The sequence below is a fragment of the Mastigoproctus giganteus genome, chromosome 9 (genome assembly GCF_048544385.1).
Source record: "Mastigoproctus giganteus isolate SK-2022 chromosome 9, ASM4854438v1, whole genome shotgun sequence".
Classification (NCBI taxonomy): domain Eukaryota; kingdom Metazoa; phylum Arthropoda; class Arachnida; order Uropygi; family Thelyphonidae; genus Mastigoproctus; species Mastigoproctus giganteus.
Window position 1 is genome coordinate 217,183,438 of NC_143583.1, and position 25,271 is coordinate 217,208,708.

At 38.0% G+C, this 25,271-nt stretch overlaps 1 protein-coding gene across 2 annotated transcripts in view; it reads left to right on the top strand.

The window, feature by feature from the left end:
* LOC150081124 (uncharacterized) overlaps window positions 1-25,271 on the top strand; it is a 1,253,880-nt gene that overhangs the window by 522,284 nt on the left and 706,325 nt on the right. For both annotated transcript variants that reach the window (XM_090381132.1, XM_090381131.1), the window contains exon 15: window positions 15,348-15,401. In XM_090381132.1, coding sequence (XP_090237258.1) covers window positions 15,348-15,401 — 54 coding nt within the window. The remainder of the gene's footprint in view (window positions 1-15,347; window positions 15,402-25,271) is intronic.

Below are 25,271 nucleotides of genomic sequence, written 5' to 3' on the forward strand. Positions count from 1 at the left end.
AAAAATACTTACCTTGAAAAAAAATTAAAATACAGTATATAGTACGGCCAGTCTTCATATAACACTGGTTTACACTACACAAATTCGATCATACACAATTTATAAATATGAGAACAATGTAGTATATAACACGAACCGAATTCGCTTGTGCACGATTTGTCTTTGTGTTTACAAGAAATGGCAGCCAAACTCAAGAATCACCCGAACTGAAAGAAGTTTCTGAAAATGTATTTATATTTTTCCTATGATTGAAGCTTTCAGTGAAGGGGAAACACATTTCACCATAATAACATAAAAACCCCAATTCCAGCTATTGGTATTATCGTAAATGCGATTAGATAGAGTTTTCTACCCATTTATAGCAGATTCCACTAGCATGAAAGCAACTGGAAATTGTTTTTATTGTTTTATGGTAGTGACCTCCAGAAATGTGTTGTAGTAAAATGTGAGCTAGCGTGAGGTGATAATAGTGTTTCTGTCTTTACTGCTTTGTTTATTCAGTTGCTACAAGCGGACAGCTTTGTTTCTGTGTATCAAGCATGCCTCCTCATTTTTGTCCTTTTTATACTGTAATTGTGTTTCATTCCCTAAAAATTAGTAAAATACTCATTTTTAGTGGCCTCATACAAGTGTTTATGGCCAAAATCACACCGGCCTCCAGCCTACCGGGGGTTTCCTTGGCAAGGCCAGTCTGCCTCTGTTGATAGAGGAAGAAAAAAAACAAAATTATGAAATGCTTGGAGCGAAATGAAAGAACATGTGATATTGTGCATATCACATGTTCTTGATATGTGATATTGTGCATATCACTTGTGCATATCGCTAAATAGAAAATTTCGCTATAAAGAAGTTCATTAATTAAACAGAGGTCCTACTTGTATATGTCAAAAGTTTTTTTGGTGCCCTCTTGAACTACCGCCCATAAGCAACACTTACCTTGCCTACCCACTTACAGCGGCCCTGGGTCTATTATTTGTCCTTGTCTGTTGATGTCAGTGTTTCCCCACAGATGACTATGCCCATTCAAGTCTCCATTATACAGAAAGGTGATGGGAGTTGGGAAATTAGTTGGTCTATTTCTTCAAATGGTATATCTGGTCTTGGTGGAAGGTACACTGAACAGATGGTTACCCTAAATCTCAGTGTTATTCTTACTGCTATTGCTTCTATATTGCTGTTTAAAAGAATGTGTTCGGTTGGGATATGGTTGGGACCAAAATGGCTATTCCTCCATGTGTTGACCTTTCACTTATTCTGTCTTTCATATTATATAATTTTTTTACTGAAAGTTTGTCTTGCTGTCTAAGGTATGTTTCTTGAAGACAAAAGCATATTGGTGTATGGTGTGTTATTAGATACTAAACATTGTTGTAATTGGCTCGTAGTCCTCTACAGTTCCACTGGATGAACTGATCCATTATTTCATTTTCCTGGGGCTTTCGGGTTGCTTCTGAAATGGAGCATTCTTATACTTTGTCTTATCTTTTTTAGGGTAGATTGGCCGGTCCATGTCCATATCTTCTTCTGTGAAAATTTCTAGTACTGGTTCTTGTTAACAGGAGAGATTGCTTCTACAGGGATGGGATACACTTAAATAGAAAGGGTGCAAGAATTTTTGCTGATGCTGTCGAGGCAGTGTTAGGTGGGTTGGAAAACTGCTAGTTGGGGGGATACAAGGACTAATAGATTAACAGTAGCCACTGGCAGAGGTGGAAGTGATTCTTGCACTGCTTCTATTGAAATGAGCAGAAGCCTGAAAAACAAGATGCAGGATATTTCAGAGACTGCTGGGAGTCATTGCGGTACAAGTAAACACATGGGTTGTGTTAGGGTAGCTAAGAATAGAAACAGGTGCATGCATACCTGCGTGTACACTAATGCTAGGAGTTTGGTAAATAAATTTGATGAATTTGAGGTATTGCTCAAAACATCAAAGTCAGATATTGTTGGGATGAGACGTGGTGTCACACAGATATAAGTAATGCGGAACTGGAATTTGGGGAATACAATGTGTATAGAAAGGATAGACAGGACAGGAGGGGTTATGCTATTAATTAAGAAACACATAAAGTCCAAGGAAGTGAAGCCAGTCAACATCGACATCGGTGGATAGGGCAGTGTCGAGTCAGTTTGGTGTTGATCATCATCATCATCATCATCATCAGCCATTTTCAATCCACTGCAGGATGAAGGCCTCTCCAGCAACTTTCCAGTTCCTTCTGTTTTGAGCACTGGCCATCCATTTACTACTCAAAAACTCATGAATTTCATCTATCCATCTCCGCCTTTGTCTTCCAGGTTTTCTTCTAGCTCCTCTTGGGTACCATTCTGTTATTTTCTTAGTCCATCTGTCATCATGTCTTCGAGCTATGTGTCCTGCCCAAGACCATTTTAGTTCTTTAGTTTTGATAAGAATGTCCTTTACTTGAGTTTGCTGCATAATCCATGTGTTTCTCTTCTTATCTAACAGTCTGATTCCCAATATAATTCGTTCCATTCTTCGCTGTGTAGTTCTTAGCTTCTCTTCCATTCTTTTGGTGAGTGCCCAAGTTTCACTTCCATAAGCATAAGCATAGGGAAACCAAAATTGAGAGTAGGAGTGTGCTATAGGCCTAATGACTCTGATGAGTCTAATAAGATATTGTACAGGGAAATAGAGTGGGCCAATAAATCAGAGAGTCTTATAATGGGGGATTTTAATTTCCCAGATATTAACTGGAATTTGTGGGTTGGTCACGCGCACACTAGCAAGGCTTTTGTGGATTTATTGGATGATTGTTTTCTACATCAGCATGTTAGTGAGGCAACAAGAGGGAGCAATACTCTTGATCTGATTATCAGTAGTGATTCTTCATGCATTAAGAATCTGCAGATAAATGAACCACTAGGTGGCAGTGATCACAGTGTGTTGAAGTGGGATTTACTCAGAGGTAACTACCATCAGAGGTAAAGGGAAGGGTTTTTGTTTTCGTAAAGGCGACTATGATGGTCTGAGACAGTATTTAAATTCTTTGCAGTGGGACCAACTGATGATGTTACCAACAGCAAACTCAAAATGGGAAGCATTCAAGGAACTAATCTTGGAGGCTATCCGGCTTTACATACCAACTAAGAAATATTGTTCAAGGTTTAGGCCTAAATGGCTGTCAGATGAACTAATGAAGCATGTGGCAGAGAAGAAAAATGCATGGGATACATACAAATTAATGGATGACATGGAAGCCTATGATAGATATAAGTTGGTCTGTAACCAAGTCACAAAGGAGATTAGGCAGGCAAAGGCAGACTACGAAAAATCCTTGGCAAAGGATGCAAAGAAAAACAGAAAAGAGTTCTTTACATATTTAAACTCAAGAAGGAAAGGGATGAATCAGATTGGTCCACTGGATATTGATGGTTCAACAGTTGAGGATCCTGCTCAGGTGGCTAACAATCTAAACGAGTATTTTGCATCTACATTCACGCATGAGGAGTTATTCAGGAAGGAGAATGATGTATGTAAAGTAAACATTGGCAGTGAGCTGGATGATTTTGTAATAACTGAGAGGAAAGTGGAGGAGAGATTGTTGAGGATAAATACAAGAAAGGCACCTAGGGTGGATGGGATCTATCCAGTTATATTAAAGGAGGCAGCAAAGGAAGTAAGCAAACCCCTAGTCATAATTATGAGAGCTTCTTTGGACTCAGGGGAGGTACCCATAGACTCGAGATGTGCAAATGTAACCCCAATTCACAAAGGAGGATCAAAGGCTGACACAAGTAATTATAGACCTGTTAGTTTAACTTCTGTTCCCGGAAAATTAATGGAGGTACTGGTTAAAGAAGCACTGCAGGATCATCTAGACAAGAATTCAGTTATAGCTCAGACGCAGCATGGTTTTGTTAATTGCAGGTCTTGCCTGACCAATTTGATTGGATACTATGATGTAGTCACAAAAGAACTGGATGCAGGGAATAACTTTGATATTATATATTTGGATCTTAGAAAGGCTTTTTATACTGTTGCACATGGAAGACTGCTGCACAAATTGGAGCAGTGTGACATTGGAGGCAAATTGCTGCTATAGATAAGGGGATGGTTGAGTGGCAGAAGACAGAGAGTGGTAATCAATGGACACTGCTCAACGTGGACTAATGTTATTAGTGGAGTTCCTCAGGGTTCAGTGTTGGGTCCGTTGTTGTTTTCGGTGTTTATGAATGATATTGATGATGGGATATCAAGTTTAATGTCCAAGTTTGCAGATGATACAAAGGTTGGCAGGGTTGTTAAGGACACTACTGACGCTATGCTGCTGCAACAGGATCTGGAAAGGTTGAACAGATGGGTTGAGAGGTGGCAAATGAAGTTTAACATTGACAAATGTAAAGTACTACATATGGGAAACAGTAACCCCAGAGCAACGTATGAACTCTGCGGTACTACACTGACAGTGGTGGAGAATGAAAAGGACCTGGGGGTAATTGTGCAGGCAGATATAAAGTTCTCTGAGCAGTGCAGACGAGCTGCAAGAGTAGCTCATGGTGTCTTGTCAATGATATACAGGAATTTTTCTAGCAGGGATAAGGAGGTGATTATTCCCTTGTATAAGGCAATGGTTAGGCCACATCTTGAGTACTGTATACAGGTCTGGAGGCCTCATTTCAAGAAGGATGTAGAGCTGCTGGAACGGGTACAGAGAAGGGCAACAAGATTAGTGAATGGAACAAAGGGTTGCTCTTACGAAGAAAGGCTTAAGTTTTGCAAATTACAGAGTCTGGAGACTAGGCACCGGCGAGGTGATCTGATAGAGGTGTATTAGGATTTGAATGGTTTGAGCATGCTGAATTCCAATGGGATTCTTCATCTTGCTCAGAATAATCACCTCAGAGGGCATAAATTAAAATTGAGGAAGGACGGATGTCAGATAGATGTGCGGAAATTTGCCTTTGGCCAGCGGGTGGTTGGTTGGTGGAACCGACTTCCATAACTTGTTGTTGAAGTTGATAGCCTAAACAAATTTAAAGCTCAACTGGACAGGTATTTCGAACGAACGGAGGGGTGAAATGTGTGTGTTTTTTTTTTTTGGCTGATGTTGAATAAGCTTGCTTTCTTGCATCATATGCCTCTACTAATGCTAATGCTAATATTTCTTAGTTGGTATGTAAAGCCTAGTAGCTTCCAAGATAAGTTCTTTGAATGCTTCCCATTTTGCATTTGCTGTTGATAACATCATCAGTTGGTCCCACTGTATAGAATTTAAATACTGTCTCAGTCCATCGTAGTCACCTTTACGAAAGCAATAACCCTTCCCTTTACCCCTAATGGTAGTTACCTCTTTGAGTAAATCCCACTTCAGTACACTGTGATCAGTGCCACCTAGTGGTTCATTTATCTGCAGATTCTTAATGCATGAAGAATCACTGCTGATAATCAAATCAAGAGTATTCCTCCCTCTAGTTGCCTCCCGAACATGCTGATGTAGAAAACAATCATCCAATAAATCCACAAAAGCCTTGCTAGTGTGTGAGTGACCAGCCCCCAAATTCCAGTCAATATCTAGGAAATTAAAATCTTCCATTATAAGACTCTCTGATTTACTGGCCCACTCTATTTCCCTGTACAGTATCTTATTATACTCATCAGAGTCATTAGGCCTATAGCACACTCCTACTCTCAATTTTGATCTCCCAATGCTTGATGCTTGATGGTGTGCAGTGATAAAGACTATAAAATATTTAAGGGCAAAGGCCTCATGCTAAGAGCTAGAATGACTAACATGTAGGTTAGTGCAAAAGCATCATTTTAATGTAGCCATCTAGCAGTCTTCTCCACTGGTGAAGTGTTATTTATTCAAGGTAGTGTAATATCATGGCAACTCATTGTGAAGGCATTCATAATATTAGATATAACCAAAACGATGCCAATTTAATTAATTTAACTACTTTGGTAGATGGCTACGTTAAAATGATACTTTTGCACCAACCTAAATGTTAATAACTTTGTACGAATTGAACCAGATATAAGAGATGCATTTATCATCAAACCATATCAAAGCATATGGTTGCTGTATTTTTTTATATAGAAAAGGCCTATGACGCAGCATGGTGACACAATATATTACAAGACAACCACGATGCAGGACTCGGAGGACATTTACCATTGTTCATCCATAATTTCATGAAAAATAGAACATTTCAAGTTGGAGTACAAAACACCATGTCATAATCATATAAACAAGAGGGAGTTCCCCAAGGGCCTGTCCTGAATGCCATACTATTCTCCCTAAAAATAAATAGCATCACAAAACAACTACCACCCACAGTGTCATATGCACTATATGTAGATGACTTCAGTATCTCATATCAAGCACAGAACAGGGGAACAATAAAAAGACAACTACAATGTGCAATTAACAATATCAGTCATTGGGCCCAGAAAAATGGGTTTAGAATGTCAAAACAAAAAAACAGTCTGCATACATTTCTGTAGAAAACAAAATTTGCACCCCGAACCTGAACTAACATTGCAAGGTAACATAATACCAGTTAAACAAAGTGTACAATTTCTTGGACTCATTCTAGACAACAAAATGACCTTTGTAGAACATATAAAACAATTATGAATAAAATGTATGAAACAACTTAACATTCTTAAAGTCTTAGCAACAGCATCTTGGATCAGACTATTATACCCTGCTCAACCTTTACAAAGCACTAGTAAGGTCAAAAATAGATTATGGAGCACTGGTTTATGCATCAGCAAAAAAGAGCACCCTCAAATGGTTAGATCTGATTCACCATCGTGCTATATGAATAGCAACAGGAGCTTTCTGCACATACCCTAAATACAGTCTCTATACAGAGAGTAATGAACCACCACTGTTCCTGAGGAGACAACAGTTGGCACTTCCGTGTGCTTACAGGATAAGACCAACTTGGACATCTTTATTGTAACCAAAATGGGAAAACATATATAGGAACCACAAAAGTGCAAACCAGACTACAAGAGCTATTGATAATACATGATCTCAAAATAGATAATGTTGCAAATCTAGAAGGACATATAATTCCACCATGGATAAACCATCCCACAGCTTATGAACTCTTCACACAAAACTGGAATAAAAATACGTTACCAGACATCAACTTTCAACAACTGCATGCAGTACATAGAATGCAATATTCCAATCACATACTAATATATATATATATATATATATATATATATATATATATATATATACAGATGGATCAAAATCAGAGAACCATTTAGGAACATCAGCAGCATTCCCAGACATTAAAACTGTCATGCCAACTCCCAAAAGAATGTAGTGTCTACACTGCAGAATTAGTAGCAGTTCAGATAGCCCCTGGAGCATTTCAGAACCACCTACCACTTGAGAACAGTAATATACCAGATTCATTAAGTGTAATCCAAGCCATACAAAACACATACAGTATAACCCATCGAGTACTCTGGCAAATTAAACAGATACTAACAGGTGCCTCTGTAGCCAGGTGGGCAGAAGCAGCAGTGTGTAGCACACGCTTCTTGATTATACCGGGGTTCAAACCCGTGACCACCAAATACGGAGGATGCAGAAAGGTCAGGAAATGACCACTGCATATCCCCAGAGCAATATGGTCTTAGTTGCTAATGCTCCTAAAAAACCAAACAACAACATACTAACAGATTTCACAAAGAAAAAACAAGAGATACTTTTCTGCTGGATACCAGGACACAAAGGGATAAAAAGAAATGAAGTGGACAGAATTGAAAAATCAACCACTAACCTTCAGGAAACAATCTTTCGCAGTTCCACATAAGGACTACAAGCCAATCATAAAAAATAGCTGTCTAACCCAATGGCAAGAACTTTGGAAAAAACAAACATGGAATAAATTATATGAAATAAAACCAAAAGTTGAGCACTGGAAAACGAGCATAAGGAAATCAAGGAGAGAAGTGGTTCTGACCGGGACATTTCACAAATGGTTATCTACTACTTGCAGAAGAACCTCCAAGATGCAATACTATCCAAACATTAAACATAAACTGATGGAATGCCCAACATATGAAAATGATTGACAACAGATTTTTTCATCATTATATAAAGGAAATCAAAATATCATCCTTAAAGATCTTTCGGGTGACAAGGAACATATATCGGATATTTTTAGAATCACACAAACAATCAACGTATAACATCTGCTGTAAATAATAATAAAATATCACAGTCGTATTTAACCTTCTTACATTTGAACAATATTTATATACAGGGAAGGCGCCTCCGTAGCCAGGTGGGAAGGAGCAACAGTGTGTAGCACATGCTTCTTGATTATACCGGGGTTCGAGCCCATCACCACCAAATACGGAGGATGCAGAAAGGATAGGGAATGACCACCGCATATTCCCGGAGCAATATGGCCTTAGTTGCTAATGCTCCTAAAAATCAAACAACAAACAACAACATATACAGAGAACATACTATAACAAATGAACTGGTGCCTTATAATCCCATTGTTAATGCACTAATAAACACCAAAACAACAACAGCCTATTCTCCAGACACTGCAGTTTTCAGAACTTAAGCCTTTCTTGGTAAGAGCAACCCTTTATTCTCCTTACCAATCTTGTTGCCCTTTTCTGTACTCATTCCAGCAGCCCTACATCCTTCCTAAAATGATATCTCCAGACCTGTAAGCAGTACTCAAGATGAGTGATCTAACTATTGCCTTATACAAAGGGATGCTCACCTCCTTATCCACACTAGCAAAATTCCTGTATATCATTGACCCCCATGAGCTGCTCTGGCAGCCTGTCTGCACTGCTCCGAAAACTTCATATGACTGCACAATTACCCCAGGTCTTTTTCTTTCTGTACCACACAGTTGGTACATTTCTCTTGGGTTACATGCAGTACTTTGCATTTGTCAATGTTAAACTTCAGTTGCCACCTCTCAGCCCATCTGTCCAACTTTTCCAGATCCTGTTACAGTAAGCATCGTGTCATTAACAAACATACCAACCTTTGTATCTTCTGCACACTTCGACATTAAGCCTGATATATCTTCATCAATCTCATTGATAAATTGAGAAAACAAATGTGGGCCCAACGCCAAACTCTCAGACTCCATTAATAACATTAGTACACACAGAGATTAGTACACAAAGAGCAGTGGCCATTGATAACCACTCTGTCTTCTCCCACTCAAGCATCCCATGATCCATAGCAGCAATTTGCCCTTAATGCCATGCACTGGGAGCTTTTCAAACATTTAAAACACAAAACTTTTATGTAGAAGCAAACAAGCCCCCATTACATCTCAGGAGTAAGACCCTACTGCTCAGCTATGCAGGTAAAATTTTGGAGTTTATTGTTATATCCCGCCCATAAATACCTGTTTGATCCACCATTGTTACAATTTTATGAAAATAAACCAAATGGAAACAAACCTTCTGGAATAAAATTGCAAGATATAATGAACACTTGGAACATTCAACTTAACATTCACCAAGAAACAAAACCAAATCCATCATAGTCCACAGGAACAGCTTCCTGTAATGAATACTTTGAATGTTGGAGGGAAAATTCATTCATTACCCACCTGGAACGTCTGGAAACTACAATAGCTCAATCATCTGATCATTCTCATTGTAACAGATGGTACATCAGCAGTATCTATTATGTTTTACAACCCTTTCCTACTGATAGAATGTAGCGTATATATAAATATATATATATATTGTTGAACTGTATACCATAAAACTATTTTTCAAAAATGCGTAACGTGGCCATCCCCTCCAGATCTTAATATATACCAACTCTCTGAATGCAATATCAGTCCTAAAAATAAAGCCTCCTCTTCAGATGCTATAATGTAAAAAAATTCTAACCTATTTACAGATTTTTAAGAATAAAAAAGAGAGACTAATTATGCTAGATTCCAAGATATTCCAGGGAATGAAGGCATTTACTGTGCTGCTGTAGCAGCACAGTAAATGGTTCTGTGGATGGTATCAAGTATTATTTTGTCGTTGTGGTAATTTAGTATCATTCAGCAGTTGAGGTGGTCTGTGACTTGCCACAAGATTTTGTTCTTTGCTTTGGTATTGTGTTGGTCTTCATGGGATCCATTGCCACGAATTCTGCTAGAGCTGTCTTCTAATCTTCTATTCGGGATATTGGAACATAGTCTACTTCCACTTCCTCAAGTGACTGTTATGTATTCAGGTTAATTTGGTTTGATACCATAAAATATTTTTATATTTTGGTTTGATACCTTAAGCATATTTTTAAATAATTAAACTCTTTGCAGATTAAATGCAAGAAGTGTATTAAACTTTGGCATCAACACCCTGGGGGGTGGGGAACAGAATTTCATACTTACGTTTTGTACCCGCCATTCTCAGAACTTTTTGACTACCATTCATATGTGTCAAAGGTCAGTATTCATCACAATATTGTTTGAAATCCTTGTGCTATAATTGTTACAAGGTATTAATGCATATTTTGTCAATAAATTTATTTTATATGTGACTGCACAGCTCTTTGCAATACAAGAAGTAGAACAGGTATTGGCACCTCTTTGTGGTGTGCTAATGCATAGTCATTGATGACTTCAAGTGCATCATGTAACATTTTGTACATAAGCACATACTGTAGTAACATATTAGCATTAGTAGAGGCATTTGATGCAAGAAAGCAAGCTTATGCAGCATCAGCCAAAAAAATAAATAAATAAATAAATAAAAAATAACCACTTCCACTTCACCCCTCTGTTCGTTCGAAATACCTGTCCAGCTGAACCTTAAACTTATTTAGGCTATCAACTTCCACGACAAGGGATGGAAGTCTGTTCCTCCAACCAACCACCTGCTGGCTAAAGGCAAATTTCCGCACGTCTATCCTACATCTGTCTTTCCTCAATTTGAATTTATGCCCTCTCAGGTGATTATTCTGAGCAAGAGGAAGAATCCCATCAGCATTGAGCACGTTCAAACCATTCAAGGTTTTATACATCTCTATCAGATCACCTCGCTGGTGCCTAGTCTCCAGACACTGTAATTCGCAAAACTTAAGCCTTTCTTCGTAAGAGCACCCCTTTGTTCCATTCACTAATCTCGTTGCCCTTCTCTGTACTCGTTCCAGCAGCTCTACATCCTTCTTGAAATGAGGCCTCCAGGCCTGTATACAGTACTCAAGGTGTGGCCTGACCATTGCCTTATACAAGGGAATAATCACCTCCTTATCCCTGCTAGAAAAATTCCTGTATATCATTGACAAGACACCATGAGCTACTCTTGCAGACCATCTGCACTTCTCAGAAAACTTCATATCTGCCTGCACAACCACCCCCAGGTCCCTTTCATTCTCTACCACTGTCAGTGTAGTACCACAGAGTTGATACGTTGCTCTGGGGTTGCTGTTTCCCATATGTAGTACTTTACATTTGTCAATGTTAAACTTCATTTGCCACCTCTCAACCCATCTGCTCAACCTTTCCAGATCCTGTTGCAGCAGCATAGTGTCAGTAGTGTCCTTGACAACCCTGCCAACCTTCGTATCGTCTGAAAACTTGAACATTAAGCTTGATATACCATCATCAATATCATTTATAAATACAGAAAACAATAATGGACCCAATACTGAACGCTGAGGGACTCCACTAATAACATTAGTCCACGATGAGCAGTGTCCATTGATTACCACTCTCTGTCTTCGCCCCCTCAACCACCCCTTTATCCATAGCAGCAATTTGCCTCCAATGCCACACTGCTCCAATTTGTGCAGCAGTCTTCCATGTGCAACAGTATCAAAAGCCTTTCTAAAATCCAAGTATATAATTATCAAAGTTATTCCCTACATCCAGTTCTTTTGTGACTACATCATGGTATCCAATCAAATTGGTCAGGCAAGACTTCCCCTTAACAAAACCATGCTGTGTCCAAGCTATAACTGAAGTTTTGTCTAGATGATCCTGCAGTGCTTCTTTAACCGGTGCCTCCATTAATTTTCCGGGAACAGAAGTTAAACTCACAGGTCTATAAATACTTGTGTCAGCCTTTGATCCTCCTTTGTGAATTGGAGTCACATTTGCACATCTCCAGTCTTTGGGTACCTCCCTTGAGTCCAAGGAAGCTCTCATAATTATGGCTAAGGGTTTGCTTACTTCATTTGCTGCCTCCTTTAATATAACTGGATAGATCCCATCCACCCCAGGTGCCTTTCTTGTGTTTATCTTCAACAATTTCTCCTCCACTTTACTCTCAGTTATTACAAGATTCTCTAGCTTACTGCCAGAGTTGAATACACCTGTGGCATTCCCCTCGCTGAATAACTCCTCATATGTGAATGTTGATGCAACATATTCATTTAGTTTGTTAGCTACCTGAGCAGGATCATGAACAGTTGACCCATCGATATCAAGTGGACCAATCTGATTCATCCTCTTCCTTCTAGAGTTTACATAAGTAAAGAACTCTTTGCTGTTTTTCTTTGCATCCCTTGCCAAAAATTTCTCGTAATCTGCCTTCGCCTGCCTAACCTCCTTATAACTTGGTTACAGATCAACTTGTATCTATCATAGGCTTCTGTGTCACGTGTTAATTTGTATGTATCCCATGCATTTTTCTTCTCTCGCCATATGTCTCATTAGTTCATCTGACTTCCATTTAGGCCTAAACCTTGAACAATATTTCTTAGTTGGTATGTAAAGCCTAGTAGCTTCCAAGATAAGTTCTTTGAATGCTTCCCATTTGGAATTTGCTGTTGGTAACATCATCATTTGGTCCCACTGTATAGAATTTAAATACTGTCTCAGTCCATTGTAGTCGCCTTTAAGAAAGAAATAACCCTTCTCTTTACCCCTAATGGTAGTTACCTGTTTGAGTAAATCCCACTTCAGCACACTGTGATCACTGCCACCTAGTGGTTCATTTATCTGAAGATTCTTAATGCATTAAGAATCTTTAGATATGATAATGAAATCACTACTGATAATCAAATCAAAAGTATTACTCCCTCTAGTTGCCTCTCGAACATGCTGATGTAGAAAACAATCATCCAATAAATCCACAAACGCCTTGCTAGTGTGTGAGTGACCAGCCCCCAAATTCCAGTCAATATCTGGGAAATTAAAATCTCCCATTATAAGACTCTCTGATTTACTCGCCCACTCTATTTCCCTGTACAGTTTCTTATTATACTCATCAGAGTCATTAGGCCTATAGCACACTCCTACTCTCAATTTTGATCTCCCAATGCTTATGTCACACCAAACTGACTCAACACTGCAGTGTCCAGCGATGTCGACTGGCTTCACTTCCTTGGATTTTATGTATTTCTTAACTAATAGCATAATCCCTCCCTCCCTTCCTATCCTGTCTATCCTTTCTGTAGATATTGTACTCCCCAAATTCCAGTTCTACATTCCTTATATCTGTGTGACACCACGTCTCTGAAATCCCAACAATATCTGCCTTTGATGTTTTGAGCAATACCTCAAATTCATCAAATTTATTTACTAAACTCCTAGCATTGGTGTACATGCAAGTATACATGCACCTGTTCTTTTTCTGAGCTACCCTAGCACAACCCATGTGTTTACTTGTACCCCAATGATTCCCAGCAGTCTCTGAAATATCCTGCATCTTATTTTCCAGGCTGCTGCTCATTCCAATAGAAGCAGTGCAAGAATCACTTTCACCTCTGCCAGTGGCTACTGTTAATCTATTAGTCCTTGTATCCCCCCCAATCTAGCCGTTTTCCGACCCACCTAACACTGCCTCGATAGCATCAGCAAACATTCTTGCACCCTTTCTATTTAAGTGTATCCCATCCCTGTAGAAGCAGTCTCTCCTGTTAACAAGTACAGACTAGGCTGAAAAAAATTCTATCCCTTGAGCCTTGCACAATCTTTCCAGGGCCAAATTGGTCGACAGGGCTCTCATCATATACTCCCTCCTATCGTGTCTGGGCAGAATTGCAGACACTTTCAAATTCAACCCTAATTCACGGCTTTTTTTCAACAGTGACCTGTTCTTGTTAAGTAATTCCGCCGGTCTCCTACTCTTAATATCTTAATACCAACGTGTACAACTATATCACCTTTTATGCCCTTAAAAGATGATATCCGCTCTACAACGTCATCAACCTTTGCCCCTGGCAGACATACCCTGGTCCTGTTCCACCTATCCTTCTTATAAAGAATGTTTCCCATTTCCCTGACAATAGAGTCACCAACAACTACTAGTTCCTTTGGGACCAGCGCATTCTGCCTTGGGGGCTGCCGCTGTGTTGCGTGATGACCATGTGCAAGCTCTGGCATTGGTGTGGGCAGCTGAGAGCTTGATGGGCCCCTCTCTTTTAATCCTTTGAGGGCATCCACCCTGTCCTTCAAGCTCTCATATAGGCCCATAACAACGCTGAGTTTTCGCCTGATTTCTTTACCCTCCTTGCATCGCGCGCACACACAGACATCCCCCATGGCAGTATCATGTCCTGTACTTGACTGCTCCACAAACATCAATCAATCAAATATAACTTATTTAAACATCATAAATGTGATGTAGCCAAGTGGTCAGGAGTACAAGTGCAGTAGCACACTCTCTTTGAGTTTGTTTGTTTGTTATTTGGTTTTTAGGAGCATTAGCAATTAAGGCCATATCGCTCCGGAGGATATGCAGTGGTCATTCCCTGACCTTTCTGCATTCTCCGTATTTGGTGGGCACAGGCTCAAACCCTGGTTTAATCAAGAAGTGTGTGCTACACACTGCTGCTCCTGCCTGCCTGGCTACGGAGGCACCTCTCTTTGTGTGGAATGGGTTCAATCCCGTGGCTGCTAAATACAATTAACATTTGTATTGATTGATCTTTTATAAACTCCACTGGCCTGGTGGTCATGCTGGAGTATAAACAAGAACATGGATTGCTTCCTGACTTCATAGTCTGTTTGTCTGTTTGTCTTTTATCCATTGTAGTCTTCCATGTTTTGCCTATCTTACTATAGCAAAAAAATGGTGCTTTGATTAAGTATCTTCCAATTTATAACAATATAGTATATGCTTAAATCTACCCATTAGATTTAGGAATGCTGTATCTTATCAGAAATTATACAGAAATGTATCATTTCTGTTTTCGGATACATATACAGCAATTCTAATTTAATGATACAGAAATGCTCTGTCTTATCTGATCTGTTCATGAAATGAAGTATTAGTTAATATTGTGAGGTACATCAACTTTTGTGAATATTGCATTCCCCATTGGAGAAGAATTTTAAATTACTCTATTTGTTAGCATCAGTCAATTCTGAATTGTTATAAAAATATAAATGTTATAAAAATATTTTAAATCTCTGAATAGGGAGAACAAGGACTTCAGGGCTTGTCTGGTCTACCTGGGCTACCCGGGAAAAAGGTAGAATGCAGTTCCTTTTAAAACTGTTAAATAATGACTGTTAAAATAAAAAAATCTTTGAAACTGTTAATAATTAATGGTTTATGAAATAATATAAAATTCTGGACAGATTTCTTAATTTATTTCTTAATAAAGATTTCTTAACAAATGCCATCATAACTGAATTAATTGAGGTGACGATACCATACCTGTCCTTCATTAAAATTTATGAATTGCTATTTAACATTATAAGGACGAGAAAAATGATGTTGCATTTGAAGTTTTTACTTTGTTGTCTTTTACTTTGTTATTTAAATCCGTACTTTGTTGCAGAACTAGTGTAGAATATAAAAGAACAAAGGTACAAGTAAAAATTCAATATTAAGCTCTTTAATTTTAATCTGAAATGTTTTAGAAAGCTTACTTTACATTTGGGGATGTCGCAAATGTCAAGTGCTAGTAACCAGGTAATACCAAAGCAATTTGAAGTGACATGACTCTTGCAACAAACACTTCTTAATTTAACTAGAAAACTCTTAATTAACTAGAAAACACTAATGCAAAAACTTTTTTCATTAGTGTTTTCTAGTTAATCCTTTACTTATAAAGTTCTTCATGTAAAAGTAAATCGAGGTCAAGAATGGTAAGATACCTTTCTTTTTTCTTGTTAACTCTAATAATACAACTAACACAAGAACTTATATAGCTGCTTTGTTGCTAGATGGCATTGCTCCTGCCTCCACATGGTGGGACTGGAAACTTGGCAGGAAAAGCACTCACTCACTCCCAGGGCAAGAAGGAACACAAAACATCTGATAAAACTTGTAACTGGTGGATCCAGAAATGTTGCCCTAGCTAGTCATAAAAATGAAGAAGCATAGAATCTGAAAAGAAATAAAAGCATTGAGTCACTTCAAGCTCCAACATTTTTTGTTTTTCATTCGATTACTGAGCTACCAACAGGAAAATTGTCACCTTTCCTCATTTATGAGAGGGGGTTTAAAAAGTTCAAAGCCTGATTATGAAAGAGTAGATATACAGTGTTCATTTCTCTACTTAACAAATAACACTTCAAAATAGTAACTCACCATATTTTTACAGTTTCAGTAACAGCTGTTTTTTTTTTTTTTTTTTTAAATACAGTTCCTGAAGTCAAAAAAGTTGTATGAATGAGGAAAAATGGACAAAATTATCACCGTGCACTCATCCAATATTTGAGGAAAAAGGGTCTAACACCAAAAGAAATTCATCAGGATATAGTTACAACACTGGGAGAAGGATGAACTTTTTCCCATCTCTACTCCTACCGCTGTGAAAAAACCAGATGGGTCTATTGCCACCTCAGCTAAAGATAAAGCTGACCTGCCAGCATCCCATTTTTCTTATAACTTGTGTATTGATCTTGGTAAACCACCTGCTATCCCAGTACACATCATTCAATTCCTCCTGTCTCTTCTTTCAAAAGTATATCAGAAGAATTTTGAACAGTCATGATGCCAAGAAAGAGCCAGGTCCTGATGGTATTCTTCCACTTGTTCCAAAACTTGTGCTCCTGAGCTTACTTCTGTTCTGTGTCACCTTTTCACACTTTCTTATTCAATTGGTGTTTTCCTTTCTGCTTGAATGACAAGCAGAAGGAAAACATATCCAGCCAACTCATGAAAAGGGTGACAAATCCCTCCCATCCAATTATCGTTCCATTGCACTTTCTTCTACCCTTGCTAAAGTAATCTATTAACCACCAACTCCTAAACTATCTGGAAACCTTCCATCTGATCACCAGAATGGATTCCATCAGTGTTGATCCACTGTTGATCCACCAGATGAAATACTGGCTTATGCTACCTGTCTATGGACAAATTTAGTGGAAACATTTGTTGAACCTCAAGCAGTTGCCCTTGACATTTCAAATGCTTTGCATTGTGTTTCACAGAAAAACTTCTAAATAGGCTTCCTCCATATGATTTGCCAACTGTTTTTTTGTAATTGGGTAAACAATTTTCTCTCTGACTGCTGCAAATTTATACAGCATTAGCCAAAAAAAAACCCTTCCCATTTCACCCATCTATTTGCTCCAAAGGTTTGTCTAGTTCTACTTGAATTTATTTAAGCTATCAATTTCCACATCATCAGATGGAAGTTTGTTCCAGCAATCACTATCCACGCTAAAGGCAAATTTCTGCACATCTATACTACATCTGTCTTTCCTCAATTTAAGTTTGCCCCCCCAGGTTCGTAATCTGAGCAAGAGGAAGAATTCCATCAGCATTGAGACTGCTGAAACCATTCAAGGCCTTATGCGCATCAGTCAGATCACCTCGTAGGTGCCTACTCTCCAGAAGCTGCAGTTTGCAGAACTGAAGCCTTTCTTGGTAAGAGTGCCCCTTTGTTCCCCTCACCAATCTTGTTGCCCTTCTCTGTACTCATTCTAACAACTCTACATCCTTCCTAAAATGAGGCCTCCACACCTGTACACAATACTCAAGGTTTGGCCTGGACGTTGCCTTATACGAAGGCATAATCACCTCCTTATCCCTGCTAGCAAAATTCCTGTATATCACTTACAAGACCCCATAACCTGCTCTGGCAGCATGATCACTACTCAGAAAACTTCATATCTGACTGCACACGACTTTTTCATTCTCCACTACCATGAGTACCACACAGTTGGTACACAGAAATGTACCACACAGTTGGTACATTTTCTCTGGGTTTACTGTTACCTATATGCAGTACTTTGCATTTGTCAATGTTAAACTTCAATTGCCACCTCTCAGCCCATCTGCCCAACTTTTCTAGATCTTTTTGCAGTAGCATACTGTCATTAACAATCCTGCCAACCTTTTTATCATCTGCGAACTTTGAGTTTAAGCCTGATATACCTTCATTAATATCATTGATAAATATACAAAACAACAATGGGCCCACAATAAACCCTGGGGGAATCCAGGAATCCACTAATAATATTAGTCCACAAAGAGCAGTGTCCATTGATTACCACACTGTTTTCTCCCACTTAACCATCCTTTTATCCATTGTAGTCTTCCATGTGCAACAGTACCAAAAGCTTTCAGAAATCCAAGTACAGTCAAACGTGGTTATAGTGTATTGAGTCAATCGGCACCAGGGGTTCCCCCCATCTCCGCTGAACTTGGTTATAATGAGCATCAGGGGGCACTGACAAAAGTCACATTTAAGTTGGTGCAGTAAAATTGCATCAATGTGGATTCAAGGACCAAGCAAAGAGTGGCAATGAATCCTCGTCATAACCGTTACTTGCTATATCAGTGATAACGCAGTTGAGGAAAACCTTGGGGCCGTTAAACAATTAACACTTTATGTCAGTGATGAGTTAAATCTGCGCCCTATTTTTTAAATTCTCAATAACTTGATAAAAAGATAGAGTCAAAAAACAAAAGAAATATTAAAGGGAAAAAAATAATATAAGTATATACCTACATATTATTCGTATTAATATACTTGTATAAACTACAATACACTTAATATTAAACACAATTTATTCATCTGTAATTACCTTGCCCTACTCAATCAGCTTCAACTTCTCGAATATCTGCTACCAATTCCTTAAAATCCGATCTCCAGGTAATCCTCCAGTGGAGCAAAGACAACTTAGTTGATTTCAATCATTCTAAAACTCAGTCTTGTCCTATATCTCGCAAAAGGGATTCTTCTGCTCCTATGCTTATCTTTGGTGACACTCCAATTTCTGTGCAAAATGATATCTCTCTTTTGAGGATTACCCTGACTTGTAATCTCTTTTGCCGCAAGCACATTGCAAATATTGCTTCCTTTGCGTCTAAAAAACTTGGTTTTCTCTTTCGCTCTCAGTGTTACTTTTCTTCCAAACAACTGTTCACTCTGTATTGCAAATCCGAGCTACCATAGAATATTGTTCCCACATCTGGGGCGGTGCCCCCAAAACCTCTCTCAGGCGTCTAGATTCTGCTCAGAAGAAGGCAATTAGGTTAATTAATGACTCCTCTCTAACAGTCTCTCCTCTCGTTGTCTCATAGACGTACTGTTTCTGCTGCATGCCTTTTCTACAGATACTTCCACGGGCACTGTTCTTCTGAATTGGCATCTATAATTCCTGCTCTCTCTTTCAAAACAGTCCAAACACATGCCGCCTCCAGCCAACATCCTTTTACTGACCAACTTCAAACTCACAGAACCAACTTTTCATCTTCCTCGTTTATTCGTTCAACTGCTGTTTTATGAAACAACCTTCCTTCATACGTATTTCCTGAAAATTACAGTCTACAGAAGTTTAAGTCTAATATCTTCTTTCATCTCCTCAACCTCCACCCCAAGCACTGTACTAAGTACTATAGGTTCTAATACCTCTCGTTTTTGGGGTTTTCATTAAAAAAAAAAAAAAAATACTATTAATACTATTTAATAATAAGCACTATTTCAATTAGTTTTTATTTATGAATCTTAAAATTGATGTTTGTTTTAAAGATTTCACTTTGATATTTCTTAAGTTTCCCCTTAAAACACTCAAAGCATTACTCATTACTTACCTCAGTTCTTTCAAAAAAAAATTGACTAATGTGTCCATTGCACCTTGACCTTTTGAGAATGTCTGCACTGATTTTAATTCACTTTCAATTAAAATCAGTTTCAATTAAAAGTCATCATATCATCATCATCATCACAATCGTCATCTTTACCATCGTTGTTATCGTTTTTGTTGCACACAGCATCACAATGTCACTCTCTGTAGGAAGACCACTAGTTAATAAGTTGTCATCGACTTGTACAAATTCATTAATGTTATCTGTATTAAAATCTACAACATTGTTACGTGATAACCATTTGGATAATGGCAAGTTGTTTTCTTCATTTCCATCTTCTTCATGTACAATTGAAATTTCATTTGAATTTAATTTCAATTTCTTGAAGCAATTCGATATGGTTGTTGAAGTAATGTTCTTCCATGCATCGTTCAATAAATTTATAGCATTCAATATCAATATAGACTCAGCAAGTTTCTGTTCTCTTTGACTGATCAGATGTAGGACAGGTATTTGGAACGAACGGAAGGGTGAAATGGGAGTAGTTTTTTTTTGGCTGATGCTGCATAAGCTTGCTTTCTTGCATCATATTCCTCTACTAATGCTAACTAGAAATCTTTTATGAAATCCTTTCAACCTCTTGATTACACCTATATCCATTGGTTGTAAAATCAATGTCACATTGGGAGGCACAAACACAAGCTAAATGTTGGACAAATTTTGAATCTGGGGATGTGCAGGAAAGTTATCAATAACATTAAAATATTTTTCTTCTTTTTGAATGGCTCCTTCCTTATACCAATCATCTACGTATTCCTAAAAAATATGCAAAGTTATCCAAGCTTTCTTGTTTGCAGTGTAATCCGCAAGAAGTTTCCTTATGTTTTTGAAACACCAAGATTTTAATGATTTTCCTATAACAACCAGTTTTTTTTATCAGTTCCTGTCATATTTATGCGATTTTTTTTTCCACCACACATTTTTCCCCCTTTGAATTTAAATGTATTGTCAGGTGTCAAATTACAAAAAAATTCCTGTTTTGTTGGCGTTGTAGTAGTGGTAGTAGTAGTAGTAATAGAGGCATGTAATGCAAGAAAGTAAGCATATGAGCTTATGTGGCAACAGACAAAAAAAAAAAAAAAAAATACAATTTCACACAACCAATTCCCTCTAAAAGTTTGTCCAGAAATTTATTTAAGCTATCAACTTCCACAGCGACAGATGGAAGTTTGTTCCAGCAATTATCCACCCGCTGGCTAAAGGTAAATTTCCGAACGTCTATTCTACAACTGTCTTTCCTCAATTTGAATTTATGCCTCTGCAGGTTGATAATCTGGGCAAGTGGAAGAATCCCATCAGAAGTCAGCGTGCTCAACCCATTCAAGGCCTTATACATATCAATCAGATCACCTTGCAGGTGTCTACTCTCCAGCTGCTGCAATTTGCAGTATTTAAGCCTTTCTTGATAAGAGAACCTCCTTCTTTCCTACAGAATTCCTCATTTGTGAATGTAGATGCAAAATACTCATTCAGTTATCTGAGCAGCCAAATGAGAGATAATGAGAGAGCAGATCAGGCAGACAAACAACCGAACAGTACAACACCAGCAAAATACCAAGTGCCATATATAGATTATTTAAAGCGTATTAAAAAAAATCTGTAGAATTCAGTGATCCGAGACTGGGAAGTCACAGATAAACAACGAATTGCTGCTCCAAATCAAAGAGAAACCAGAATTATGGAATTCTATCTGCAGGCAAATCAGATAGGAGGAGGTTGTACTAGTGAGGTTATGCATAGGGCATGCACACCCTATGCATGCACTGTTCATTGCCACTTACTGTCAAACATACACTCCTAGATTGTATGCATTATGCTCATATCAGAAAAGTGCTTTCCCTTCACTGTCAGGATTGCAAGATTATCACTTGTCCATATTATTGGAAATAATGTGAATATAAATGAGCTATTTAGCTTTCTCAAGTAAATACGAATATATGAATTCCTATGATGTGAAAACCGGACCGATTAAATACATAAAATTAGATAAGCTATAGAATGTCTTAATGTACCTTTTGAAATTGACTCAAAGTTTGGGGATATTTCGTGGCTGTATCTTTTTCTGCACTTGCTGCTTCTCCAGTCAATGCAATGTTATGCAGTCATGTTCTTTTCTTAAAACGTTCAAACCATGGCAGTGAAATTTTCTTCCATTTCTGCTTCAATCACTTTTTCTTTTGAAGAACTTGCTTGAACATCATCTTCAGTTGCCGCTTTACCCAAGTTTTCTGTTGCTGACTTTTCCTTTAACATTGCAAAAATACTCAAGGCTTTTGTTTTTATGGTTATTGTGCAGATTGGAATTCTTTTTTGATTGCAGTCTTCTATCCAAATGGCCAAAAGATGTTCCATCTCAATCATCGTAACACTTCTATTTCTTGCGTTTGTGTGTATGCTGACGATGAAGCAAGCTTTCCTTTTTCCTTATGTGCACTGACTTTACTTAAAATCATCTGAACTGTTGTTTCAGGCATTCTAAGATGTTGAGAAATTTGTATTTTACTATCACCATCTTCAAATCTTTTTATGACTTCAATTTTTTCATCTAACGTTATCACTTTTCTTTTCTTTTTACCAGAGGCACTATCAGATACAATTTTCCTTTTTTCCATAGTTAAAAATTACGTAATATATAAAACATTTAATAGAAATTAATTAGTATGCACAGTAATTAATGGTGGGAGATACGTGGGAGTCTGCACGTGAACACGCAACACAAGAACTGAAAGCAACTGATCTGCATGTATGTAATAAATGCGATGTGGCCGGTGTTGTTCTTCAGAATGCATAATGTTAGAAAATATTTCAATTGTTGTAATAATACACATTTGAAATAATCTGTTTCTTTTTATTTTCTAATGGTAGAAAAACAAACTAGCTTCCCACACTGTATCTTGCATCCGTTTTTGTTTATTTCTCGATAATGTTTCCCGATGGAGAAGGTATGATGCAACGCGAAATAAACAGTAACTCCCTTTTGTGAACAGAGCCACGCACTCACTAAGAAAACAAGCGATGTGTTTCTATAATGTTATGCATACTTTAGCAGTGTATTTGCATTCGTAGCTTAGTACTGACTTTTGTAGCATCACCAGCTTCAGTTTCTTTAGACCAAGCCAAAATACCGTGCTAATCGAAATTTTGATTCGTGCTAATCAAAAATTGGTAACTAAATGTAAACCGTGCTAATTTGAGTTTCGCGCTAATCGAGGGATTCCTGTACTGAACTTCTAATTCCGTCTGCTTTAAGATACACTGACACACTCAGGGCTGTTTTGGCTATAAGTAGTAATACCAACTCCTCTTACCCTATAATAAAACAAATCCATTCTGCAACATCCCAAGACATTCTGAGTTAGCAGGAAATGAAAGAGCAGATCTAGCAGCCAAACAACCAAATACCACTATTTTGTAGACTTTTCAAATTCCATATACCGACTACATACATATTATCCTTAAAGCATGTTACAATAGCTGATCGCTGATCTGTAGTGGTTATCCAGGAAACAAACTATACCAAATAAAACCAGAACCAAAGCTGTGGCTCTTCAGCTTCCAGGAAAGCAGACGAGAAGAAACAATTTTAGGAGGCCCCGGGTGCCAAGCGATTGTGACTAAGTTATTTCTCTGTGCTTTCACTGTGATTTTCAGAAAGGTAAATTACAGTTATATTTTACGTTTCTCTCATTAATAAATCCTTTTATTTAATAGCAGCTCTTTTATCAAAAGTACTGGTAAAGAGCAAGGAAGGAAAGTAACCTTTCTTTATTTTTCATATTTTATAGACTAATTCCTACTAATTTCTCTTGGTCACACCAGGCACTGCTCCTGCCTCCATGTGGCGAAGCCGGTAACTTTAGCAGAAAAGTTCATCTGCCAAGGAATAAAAGGAGCCAACATGGAACAAAATATGTTTCCATCTATAGAGCCGACAAGCTGTCGGCCAGATACAGAAATTGAACATGAACATGATTCGTCACAACCAAAGAGGTTAAAAACCAATCCCTCGGCGACAGATTTACCTGCATTCTTAATAATGCACTCACTATCAGAACAGCCTCTCAGTAAGCTATCCCCCTTTTGTAATCCAAAAACACCTGGAAAAGTATTGCAGGGTCTCCCAAGATGGTTAAGTGAGTGTAATCAGGGGACTTACTTGTTGAAACTCTAAACCACAGGCATTCTGAAAAACTGCTAAAAATTACAAATTTTGCTGGTATTCCAAATAAAGTAACTCCCCATGCAACCCTAAATACATCAAAGGGTGTAATATCTAGTTGGGACCTGATGAATGTGATGCAGGAAGAAATTAAAGAAGAGCTTCAGGAACAAAATGTAATTGCTGTAAAAAGAATTATGATCAAAAGAGACAATATACTCACGCCTACTAAAAATATCATTCTCACCTTTAACAGTCCAAACTTACCCTCATCAGTAAAAGCAGGTTATCTACTTTACCGCACTTGTTCTTTCATACCCAATCCGTTGAGATGTTATAAATGCCAAAAGTATGGCCACTCTCAAACGACATGCAGAGGCAACCCAGTTTGCGAAAGAAATGATCTGTCCCAACTGCAAAGGCAACCATCCTGCCTACTCTAAGACATGTGAGAGATGGAAAATGGAGAAAACAATTGTGAAATATAAAGTTGAAAATAAAGTTAGTTATCAGGAAGCAAGAAAATTAATTGTACCCACTACACTTAAACCTAAATATGCCAATATTGCAAAAAAAATCAAACAATAGCAACTCAAACTGATGTTACCGTTCCATCAAACAGATCAATGTCTGACTGTGCTCGGACTGTCCTCTCTCAGCAACATTCAAATCCCCTTAAGCACTCAGACCAAGTAAGCAATATGCCTCTTATGATACTAATGAAATCTCCTCCTCCACCAGTGATTGCTACTACTTCAAATAATCATAGTCCTCCTTCAAAAAAGATTATTCAGGATACATTGATGGATGCAGAGTACTCATCCAAATAAGGAGATCCAATTGTGGAAATATTTGTAGAAGAAGAAGATATAGACACCGGTCACTGATCATACCTTTCCAAAAAGAGACAAACCAAAGCCTGAACTAAGACAGCCATATCAGGTACAGCTTATTCTAAATTCAAGTAATGCCTAACATCTTGCAGTGGAATTGCAGAGGCTTTTGTGGCAACATTGATGACATTCAATACTTAATTAACTGCTACTCTCCAGTTGGTTTCTGCCTGCAAGAAATCTATTTAACTGCTCAAATTTCCATTTCCATAAAAAAGTACTCAATCTATAGACAAGATTG